We start from the raw sequence: 11,209 nt of genomic DNA, 5'->3' as shown, positions 1-11,209 counted from the left end.
AGTTGGATTATTAAAAAATTACAAAAGAAAGATAGTGGGATTAATAGTTTATTGAAAAGTAATGAATGTATGAGGAAAGATATAACAAAAAAGTATTAGTGGGTTTGGATGAGGACTATGAGAGGAGAGAGATATAATATTTTAGGCCCTGTTTGATTCACTTTAAAAAAATAATATTAAGTAAAAATAATTTCAGTTCAGTAAAAATAAATTCAGTTTAGTAAAAATAATTTCAGTTAAGTAAAAATAAGTTCAGTTCAGTAAAATTCAGTTTTCTTAAAGAAGAATTATAATAGAAAATCAGTAAAAAATAATTTCAATTCAGTAAAAATAATTTAAGTTCAGTAAAAATAATTTCAGTTCAGTAAAAATAAGTTCAGTTCAGTAAAAATAATTTCAGTTCAGCAAAATTAAGATGAATCAAATAGGGCCTTAATGTACCTTTTTGCCAAAAAAAAAAGAAGTGTAACACTTAAAAAAAAATACGGCCGAAAACGGAAAGTAAAACACTTAGAAAAACACAGAGGGAGTAGAAAGGATATGATGTTACACACAATTCAAACTCGATCCATTAAATTAAATTAAACCCGATACATCTAAAATGACGAGGAAATGAGAAATAGGTCATATGCACAGAATGTAGAACAATTGAAGCTTGATATGCTAATATACTTCATTCACAATTTGATTAAAAGCAGTGTTTATTACCAGTTTTGACATAACAAGGAACAGAATAAAATCCTAGGTAGTTTGATTTGCCTTGAAAACCAATGAATTTTAAGGTCGGAACTATTCTGAGTGTTTTGATATTTGCTCACGTAAAAATCAAGTTATATGTACGATTTCATACAAGGTTTATTCTAAATTTACGCCGTGCAAGTTAACAATCGTGAAAAATCGTCATTATCCCAGAAACATCTTGAAGCCATGAGTACCTGGTAGGCAAATGTAACAACACTCTTTCCACAAATGTAACACAAATTTCAGCAATCTATTGCAAGAATAATGAACAAAATCCAACGACACAAACTAATTTGCAATTCCAGTGTTTTAAAATCCTGTTTTCAATGTTCAATAATCAATTATAATCAGTTCCACAAAGTTTATGTTTGTCATGAAGATGCTAAGTTGCCTATGTTCTACAATTTGACGGCATTGGCAATCTCCAGAACATGAATGTATTTGGTATAAAACATCATGATTCTTCAACGTATGGCAACTTGCAAGGCGCCATGTGATCTTTGGCCTTGAAAGTTCCAAGCATTTCAGCAATAGACCTGCAACGGCATTGGTTCCCTGGCCGCATCACGTCCCCATACACAGCCATCTCAACTATATCAAGTTCTTTGTCTGCAAAAAGATTTTCTCCAAAGCTCAATAAACAATTGCAAACGTTTAGCATGCATTTATCACTTAAAATTTTTGGCAAAAATTACTAAAGAATACAGCACAAGCAATTTAGCCGAGATAATATAAGCAGGAAACGTTCCTTTTAAAACTGCCTACAAAAGTCACGAAGGAATGACATACAGCCACATCATAATCCATAGCTCATGCATCTTTGCAGAATTTAAATCTACAATACTCCCAACCCAAAGAGGGAAAAGAAAATGGACATTTCATCTAATACAACACACTTCCTAGATGGGCTATAAAAATACATAGATAATGAGGCAATGAGGAAGGTACAAGTATAACTCTTTGTGCTCAAACCCTCTCCCTTTCCACATTTTTCCCTTTCCTTTTTATTTAAAACCCCTACTTCTATTTGTTCAACAATAGTCCCTTCCATATTTTATATAGTTCATTTGTTGTAGTTTTGCCACAATTTAGCTGTTGTTTAATTGTTTTTCTTTATCACTATGCTTCTAGGAACAGTGAAGATTTACACTAATGAGAAATGGAGAATTTTGAGACCAACTCATGCATTTAGAGGGTTTTGATGTGGATATGAATGTCCATGCTAGCCTGTGGTGGGAGTAATGCTTATAAATTGCCACTTTTTTTTTTTTTTTTTTTAATAATTAAATTGCATATGAACATAGAAAATATAAAGCGAGGATTATGGTTTATTATTTATACATAGTAATTATGTGAACCAAGGCCATATAGCTCCACATGATAAAATCCCAATTTGTCTCCCTAAGAAGGCCCTGTTCTTAGCTACGGTGGTGATGGTCAACCCACCTATCCTTATTGGTAAGGCACCTCTATCTCTATAAAGGAACCACACACTTACCCTTCCCCCCCCACCCCCCCACTATCAATTAGATAGGGGAAGATGTAACTATAAGGGCGGTCCTAAGTACTCCTATGTCTCCGTTTTTTATCATCGGATTCCCGGAGATTTGATCCTTTTTCCTCAAGTGGCAGCACATATGCATAGTGGCCACTATGGGTGGCCAGCCGCTTACAAAAGTGGTTGGTATCCCCACTACTCTTTGGATTTTGTAAACTACGGGCCTGCCTTTCCCCTCCACCAAGAACAATGCTCAATTCATGTACATTCTCAAAGATGAAGAAACAAGATATATCTAAGTTAAAATCTAGAGACAAAAATCCATAAAGCTCACATTGACTATGTGTGCTTATACTTTCTTGAGCGTAAATAATGATCGGACCAAGTTAGATACCCTTCCCATCATTGTGTGCTTGTCATTTTTGCTACTAGATTTTTAACCTAGGCATATCTTGTTTTGTGCATTCTAGAGAAAGGACATGAATTAAATTATCTGCTTAAATTACACTTCTTTTTGAGAGTTCTCATAATGCAAACTAAGAGCAAATCCCAAGGCTCTATTACAATAGATTTGCCAATATGCATTTAGTAGGTTCAAAGAAAGATGATGGGCTAAATATCTGAACAATGAGCATAAACCATTGTGGAGGGTGCATGTGGAAAGAAGTTGGGGAGGATCAAAGTATAGCTTTCAATTCTAAGTCCCCACATGTCAAATATCCAAGTGACGAGTGCTGTATGTTTAATAAAATGCATTTATAATTATCTCAGAGAATCAACGTATTCATTCTTCAGTCTTGTCCTCAAAAGTACCAATAACGAAACATGCTCAATGTCTATATACAATTTTCTATCAAGTGCAAATATGGAACATTGGTAACATAAAATAATTTTAAAAAAAATACGGAGTAATAGCAATGCAGGGAAACATACCAGTAAACTTCAAATCACAGGAATAGCCTCTCAGTATTTTGGGATCCATTTCTTTGTCAGATTTGTATCGGTTGACCCTAGTCTGAAGGATCTGACAATTGTCCATTGTGGACTCACCTCCTACAATGACAGTTTCCAATGTTCAAGCATCCCTTGAAATGTAAAAATTTGTCACTTAGTTATGACATTGTATAAGAAGGCAAATCCAACATACCAAACTTTATATCAAATGCAAATGCTCACCATGCAAAGGAAAATTAAGGGTGAAATTAGACAAAACTTTATAAATATTCTTTATTTGTCCTTTCAGGTGCCCAATCGGTTTCAGGTATCATGTCTGATGAAAAAATCTTTATATTTGGATGCTTCATTCAGGGTGGAAATGATTTTAAGAAGAGGCGAAGGAATTAAAGTAATTTGAGCGAGGCAGAGGAAGGGAATTGGAAAATACTTGTATATCCTAACATGTTCCCTTGTTTCATGATGCTTTCATCTTCACAAAAGGAAAGGAAAGTGGATAATGTTTTGGCAGTTAAATGTAACTCTAATAAACTCTATTACATCTCCCTCCAAAAAAACTTAAAGATAGTCGATTACTTCTTTAGATTTCACACACATCCAGATGCTCAAATAACCCATTCAGTGCAAAAGAGCATGCACAACATTTCAGCAGTGCATCCCATATGCCTCAGACAGTTCATAACTGGGAAAAAAATTAAACAGAAATTTACAGTCTAAAATATGATCAAAAGTCAAAGAAACAAGAATAAAGCAAATTCTTTAAACCGTGTAAAAATGAGGTCAAAGTGAGCTCTCCTCTAAAATAGCTAGTGTTTTTGATTCATTTTCAAATTAAAACCACACAAAATTGAGGTTAAAAAGATAAAAACAATCAAACAAGATTAAAAACAAATTTTTTAATATTAGGTTAAAACAAACGTCAATTGACTTGCGAGCCCTCAAAGACAAAAGCACGTGTCTTGGATGTTTTTGAAATTTTAACCACTAAATTAAGTTGCAATGATACATCATCGATTAAGAGACTTCAAAGAACCCTAATATAGTCCTCAGCAGGGTTTTAAGTAAAAAGCAGCCACCATGGTTAAAAGACATCAACAACAAATTGCCAAAAAAGGAGGAAAAATATAACAGAAAAAATGGTTAATTCAATTAATTCAACCAAAAATTTATTCACTTCCAAGTTCCAACCTATTGTTCCAATCATAATAGGAAAGTTCTAGGGATACAAGGCAAAAGAGCATGAAAATATCTAACATATGTAATACACTCATATCACTTAGTAATGGAAAGCTGCCACAACTAATGAGGCTTTGGAAGATGGAAGTCACACCTTGAATTTGCCATACAATTTCCTGCTATGGAGGAACTTGCGGGGCTTCTACATTGATGTGAGCTTCCAAACCAGGTTATTTGAATCAAGTCAAGGTCTCAAGTATGTAAGTCACTCCTACCAGATGTTTAGCTAATACCCATATAACTTGGAAGAGATCTGCAATATTCGACTCTCAATGTAAAGTTTTAACGGGACTAAGGCGGAAATGCTATTAGTACCCATGGGCAATTCCAATAAGCAATCAGGAATTCAGGATTGGCTTTTAACTGCCAGATGAAAGGGCCAACAGGCATTGTCTATGAGCAAAAAGGTGATTACTATATCAAGTTATCCACTCTGTTTAAGGCCTTGAAGTAAAATTAAAAAAATTCCCAGCAATGCACTACTCAGCTACTTTGCAGGCCTAAAGGATATACCGCAAAAAAAAAAGTGATTAAAATTTCAACTCTGTTAGAGGCCTTGAAGTTAGATTTCAAAACTGCCCCAACAATTCATCACTCAGTCACTCTGCAGGCCTAAAGGATATACAGCAAAAAAGGTGATTACTATTTCAAGTTTTCAACTCTGTTTGAGGCCTTGAAGTTTGATTTTAAGCCTAGCCTAGAAATTCACCACTCAGACACTCTACAGGCCTAAAGGATCTCTCACAAATGTGATTACTGTTTTAACTCTGTTAAAGGCCTTCAAGTTTGATTTTAAGCCTGCCCCAGGAATTTGTCACTTAACCACTCAACATGCCTAAAGGATCTACAAAACGTTCCATTTCAAACAATTTATAAACAATCATTTAACAGCTTCACAGGTACACATCTCGTGCTATTGCAAATCATTTTGTCATGCGTCTACACCAAGTTCTCTAAATGCGTTTCCTACTTGCCCCAAGGGTGCATAAGTATTACATGTATTAGGCACCCCACACGCTTTATGTACTCTAGGTGCTGCATTTTTCTTAGAACCTAGTTGCAGAGAATATTTGAAGAGTAACACCAGACTTCATCATTTCAATGCCTGATGGAGCTCAAACACACATCACTACTATAAAACATGTCTTGAAGACTGTAAAAGCAAATGTAAAGCTGATTGTGAAACTGAGGGAGTTATCATTTTATTTTTTTCAGACGCCATTTAAAGAAACATGCAAGGGAAGTTCCATTGCCAAATGTATAACCATCAGCAAACGAGTACCAGTTCATATCCCAGCTTATAGCATTAAGTGTGTATAAATTTGGTGTAACTACAAAAAAATGTGAGAAGGCGGCGATATAGAACTGATATAATCAGGCCCCTTATCAACTTTTAGACACCGTGAAGGATAATGTTGATCTTTAAGATAGATGCCACCAAAACTACAAAGAGGCAACCTAAACAATCAATCAGTCTCACTATATCAAATCATAACTTGATTCCCACAAGGCAACAACGCTTTTCTAGTTGCCGCAAAATGTGCTCCACTTGGGTTGATAAATCCATGTTAAATTGACCTAGAACTGACAATTTCCCAAGCTTAGCTTAGAGTACAGAATAATATGATAACTTCAACACTTAGCGCTAAGTGCCTACATACTTCGTAGTCAGGTAAAGTCTATTTTGTCTGTCAATCATCAACAATCAATTGCAAACTTGCAATATTTAAAAAAAAAAAAACAAAGTAATACTTAATCCAGATAAGCTAATGATAACATTTACACTTCTCCAAACTCATTAAGTGGCCAAACAACTCCATTTGTTGGCCTCCTTTCGGTGCCAATCCAAAATTTTCCAAAGCAATTCAGCTTATAATTTTTTTTTTCTCCCAAACTTTACACCATGCAAGCAGCCTCAATTCTAAACCTGACATTGTCATCCTTGGTCATTCACATCATTAACTTCCACCTAAAAAGTCACCCAAGCGAAGCTATAATATACGAGAAGATATTGGTCATACATCACACAAATACACCACTCATCACTTTCAATGCAGGATACTAAATCTCAATTTGCTACAAGATACAAGTTGAAACATACAGATATCCCAAAATTTTTGCCCATCACTCACTCTTAATCACAACACAAAATCTCAATCAACTAATAATCAAATACCCAACTTGCACCATTCATCTCCATCCCTAAAGCTACCCTTTTCTTCAAACTCACATCAAATCTACTTTTTGGGGCACAAAAGCCAATAAAAATCACACAAAACCCATTAAAATTACAATGAAATTATCAAAATTTCAGCATAGATCACTCAAAGCACAAAACCTAAGATTCAGCATACAAAAATCACACAAAATCCAATAACATACAAGAGAAATCCAAGAGCATATAAATAAATTTATTACAAATTAAAGAAATACCCAACAAAAATCAGACAAAACCCAGTAAGAAAAATGAATTTTTGAGAGGAGAAATGACCTTTGGAGAAAGGAACAATATGATCATACTCAAAGCAAAGACAACCAGAACAATTGCAGAAACGCTTGCAAACGATGTTGCCGGCAACATCCTTCCTCCAACGGTCGGGATGACGGCCTGGGACAAGAGCAGCTTTAGCCCAGCACAAGTTCTTAGCTTTCTTGTCAAAGAATCTTGGCCTCAAATTTTGATTATCATTCTCTTCTTTTTCGCCATTGTTTTTGCTCATTTGATTGGGTATTCTACAGTTTCCACTTCTCTGATACCGTTGTTCTTGGGATTTGGGATTTTCAATGGTGTGTTTGGATTCTAGAATTTCATTTGAAATTCCGGAATTGAGACAATTATAGTGTTTGGATGTCCAAGAATTTGAGGAATTTGCCCAAATTATACAACTATCAAGTAATAACCCATGAAGGTAAGGATTTCATATGACAAGGTAAACCATGTCATTTAAAATACTCAAATTCAATAATTCAAATGATGCATTTGAAATGAAATCTATCTTCCCAAACACAACCTTACCATTTTTGATTCGGTGCAGAGATTTTGTTGCAGAATTTTAGTGTTTGGTAGGGCTAGTGGATAAAGGTGGCAATGGTTGGGCTGGCCCAGGGTATGGCACGAACCATCGTGAAAAAATCACGGCATGTTACGAGTATGGCCATGGGGTAAGCACAATACCACATGTTACCATTTTGGCCTAGAGGTGTCAAAGCCACACCAACCCGACCATCCAATTTAAAATCGACTTAAAAAATATTGATTTAGCTTTTGGCTAGCGTGGATACAATAATTTATAATTATTAAGACAACCTTTTGGCCATCTGCTTTTATTATGTCAGCCTTTTGATTATTTCTAAATGCGTCAAGCTTGTAATAGTATTAATTTTTATTACCTTTTTTTACTGGTGACCGGATAAGCCCTTAATAATTTCTAAAATTTGAAATAAAAAAAATTAAATCAGCATTTTTAAACAAAAAAAAAATGAGTTAGCATTTAATAATGCCAACTAATTAACTCTACTCCTACTCTTATGCAAAGTTGCAAACTCACGATCTCCCTTATTATCCACACTTCCTTTAATCTTCATTTTCCAACTCCGTTAAACATACTCCATTATTCCTTCCTCTTCCTATCAAACCCACGACCCACCATCATCGCTGCTCACTCATATCCGCACACGCTCACACTAGCAAACCCCACTATCGTTGCCTAAAAACCACCTCAGCCACCCCACGACCAACCCACCACCTCTTTTCTCATCATCCTCTTTAAATCACACTCTAATACTCTCAATTAAATTAGGGGTCTTCAATAGCATTCACTTTGGAGCAATTTTAAGTATGTGGATTGTCTATTCATATTGATATAAGGGGATTAACATCAAATACAAGCACTATTTGTCCATACAAAGAGGTTTTGTGATCAAAGTAATTCTCTACCTTCAAACTAGTTTGACTATATATGGTTCTTGTAAATTTCTGATTGGCGATAGCAAATACAAGAATTGAACAATTGAAGAGTTAAATTTCTTGGGAATGAAGAGGAAGAGTGGAGAAGATGAAGTAAGAATTGAAAGAGGAAAAATGGGGAAGAAGAACAAGGAAGAAGGTGGGATAGTAAGTAATTAAGTATATAGGATTGAAAATGGGAAAATGGAAAAAGATTAGCCTTTTTTACCTCCATGTAAGCAATTAACCTGTTTTTGCAAGTCGTTTTTTATTTTAACAATAATAATTAATGCTAGTACAAGGTTGACGTGTTCAGAAATAATCAAAAGGTTGACGTAATAAAAGCGGACGGTCAAAAAGTTGACTTAATATATACAAATTTTCCTAATTTATTATGGTTAATTTTGAAAATTGTCCAGCCCGACATCATCGAACCCGATCTAGAATCTGAATACCTGAATTGACACTTCTATCTTGGCCTTTTGGGTACTTGGTTGGACATGATTCATTTTTCTTTTCTAAAAAATTAAACACAGTAAAGCGAGGTCAAAATAAGTGAAATTGCAAGTGCACATAAGCACAACATGGTGTAATGTGAATTTAAGTCATGCTTTGGTTGTCAGATTAATTCAACCCTTTTCATTTTCAAATCAAGTAGGGTTTAGTCAATTTCAAGTCAATGTTAAATTACATAAAATTTGATGATCGACTTAAAATCACATAGAATCTTCTTATAGTGTTCCTGGCTTACATTAAAATTCCAAAATAATTCCAAAATGTCGTTGAATACACCTACCTTTATCTGAACACGAGTAAAATTAAATATTTTATATTAAAAACTAGTACAAGCTTGCAAATCTTTCATTTTTTTTTTCTCTTAGAGTAATAAGTTACAATTTTTGTTTGATTGGTACACAATAACACACATAAGACTAACAAGAACTAATATACACAAAGTACATTATGCATCAAAATTCTTCCACTTTAACAGCATCACGAGCAAATTCATAAGCATCTTTAGGCCTATATTTCTTAACACTAGCAGTAAACAAAACCTTATCAGACTTTGAACTTTCAACATTGATGCTAGTCACTTTAACCCACACTAACACTTTGGTCTTCATACCTTCAACTCCCGTAAGCTTTCCTTTCGATAACGTGCCCTTAACACGATTAGCGTACCTCATGATGCTCGAGTCCTTAAAGCATACCTCACAAGGGGAGGACATGTACACGATGAGCTTCGATCTCGATTCATCAAACTCGTAGCATATGATGTTCTGAGGAAAGAGTCCCGCCGGAAGGTTGTACTCTCGAAGGAGATCCGGTAAGGGTTTTTGAGTCTTTCCCTTTAACTTGTTGAATACCCATTTTGCTTTGCCTTCAATTGTACTTGAAATAGACTACATTTGAAGATAACTTTTTGTTAGGTGTGAAGTAACACCAAGGTTTCTAAATTAGAACAAAATTAAACATAAATTATGTACCGCGATGAAATTAGTAAAATTATTGTACGGCACCAAAGCGAGAATTTTTAAATGCACATGTTCATTATGATCACGCGTATAAGTTACAGAGTAATTATTCATGAGATGCCCCGTTAAAATTATAATATTTTGAAATAATTTACAAAATACATGTAAAATCGACGATACAATAATGTTCATGGAATGTGCTCAAAATAAGCTTTTGCACCCCAACGGCCTAGCATCAATGAAAACATATATGAAGCACATAAAGATAGATGCTATCTTGATCTAAATCTAAAATAAATGTGTATGGTCTTTTACTTTTTTGTTGAAAGCTATAAATGAATGTAACAACATTACTTACATAGATGAGATTAGATCCTAAATCTTGATTACCATATAACGCTTCAAAAGCTAATTAAACCTTATCAACTAAACTAGCTAAAAAAGTAAATCTATCTAAAAATAAACAGGTAGCGTCAAATAGTGAACTAACTAGCCTACATGAAAGCATACGACGACAAAATATTAAAACCAATCAGTACAACAATTGGGAAGGACTGGAACCTAACTATCCAAAAGTCCAAAACTGATCCTAAATTCGGATTAACCCAAAAGGTAAACCGAGTAGAACATAACTAACTAAAAAATATTAAACCAAATGTTTACATGAGGAAAGAGAAAAGGATAAAAAGAACGGTAGATGAAAAACATACCGATGAGAGATCATAAGTAACGGTAGATAATTCTTCTTTGGTCTTCTTAGAGATCCAAATACTCCCAACTTTCAAGCTCCCAACTTTTGTTAATGCTTTCTCCATTTTTTTCTCTTCCTTCTAATCTATTTTCTCTCTTTTCATTTCCCTATTATGAAGAATGAATAAAAAGGCAATAAAATGGGAAACTATGTTATTAGTGTAATGTAGTAATAATGAAGCTTCTACTATAATAATTATTATTCTCTCTCCAATTATACAAGTTTATAATTTAAGCTAATTATAAGAAAGTTGTATCATGTATTCATGTGACAAATATGTCTTTATATGTTAAGCTGGAAAAACAAGTAAAGATGCGCCGAATTGACATAATACTCCAAATTGACAGCTATATATACGTTCTCAATGTTTTTGTAATTATGAGGAAATTATGTATTGATCAATTTTATTAATTATTAAAGTTGGAGTTTATTTAATCAATGATTAATTATGCATATTATTTGCATATTGGATGTCTTTCAATTTACAATTTTTTTTTTTAAGGCAAGTCTTTCAATTTACATTGTCCCTCTTATTGAAGCATCATATGGTACATAACGATTTATGATAGAAGTATGAAGCAATAACTAGAAGTCTGGAAGTAATTGAG

The 11,209-nt window shown here is 34.1% G+C and overlaps 2 protein-coding genes across 2 annotated transcripts; both read right to left on the bottom strand.

Moving 5' to 3' along the window:
- Positions 1 to 972: 972 nt before the first annotated feature.
- LOC145601444 (uncharacterized) lies at positions 973 to 7,464 on the bottom strand. Its single transcript, XM_081657470.1, has 3 exons — positions 6,921 to 7,464; positions 3,173 to 3,292; positions 973 to 1,350 (listed from the first exon to the last, which is right to left on the bottom strand). The coding sequence occupies exons 1-3, from the start codon at positions 7,147 to 7,149 to the stop codon at positions 1,196 to 1,198; spliced, it is 504 nt and encodes a 167-aa protein (XP_081513596.1). The 5' UTR covers positions 7,150 to 7,464; the 3' UTR covers positions 973 to 1,195.
- A 1,627-nt stretch (positions 7,465 to 9,091) lies between these two features.
- LOC145588651 (uncharacterized protein At5g01610-like) lies at positions 9,092 to 10,746 on the bottom strand. The gene is made up of 2 exons (XM_081645269.1): positions 10,561 to 10,746; positions 9,092 to 9,778 (listed from the first exon to the last, which is right to left on the bottom strand). Exons 1-2 carry the CDS (start codon positions 10,663 to 10,665, stop codon positions 9,344 to 9,346), a joined length of 540 nt encoding a protein of 179 aa, XP_081501395.1. The 5' UTR covers positions 10,666 to 10,746; the 3' UTR covers positions 9,092 to 9,343.
- Between the last annotated feature and the right edge of the window lie 463 nt (positions 10,747 to 11,209).

Source organism: Chenopodium album, chromosome 2 (genome assembly GCF_948465745.1).
Source record: "Chenopodium album chromosome 2, dcCheAlbu1.1, whole genome shotgun sequence".
Lineage (NCBI taxonomy): Eukaryota > Viridiplantae > Streptophyta > Magnoliopsida > Caryophyllales > Amaranthaceae > Chenopodium > Chenopodium album.
The sequence above is the reverse complement of the archived record's forward strand: the minus strand, read 5'-3'. Positions and strand labels throughout refer to the sequence as shown.

Coding starts and splice junctions, on each gene's coding strand:
- LOC145588651 (XM_081645269.1), bottom strand. CDS start 10,665: ATGGAGAAAGCATTAACAAAAGTTGGGAGCTTGAAAGTTGGGAGTATT. Junction 9,779..10,560: donor TTACTTATGATCTCTCATCG/GTATGTTTTTCA, acceptor CTTCAAATGTAG/TCTATTTCAAGTACAATTGA.
- LOC145601444 (XM_081657470.1), bottom strand. CDS start 7,149: ATGAGCAAAAACAATGGCGAAAAAGAAGAGAATGATAATCAAAATTTG. Junction 3,293..6,920: donor TATTGTTCCTTTCTCCAAAG/GTCATTTCTCCT, acceptor CTGTCATTGTAG/GAGGTGAGTCCACAATGGAC. Junction 1,351..3,172: donor CTGTGATTTGAAGTTTACTG/GTATGTTTCCCT, acceptor ATCTTTTTGCAG/ACAAAGAACTTGATATAGTT.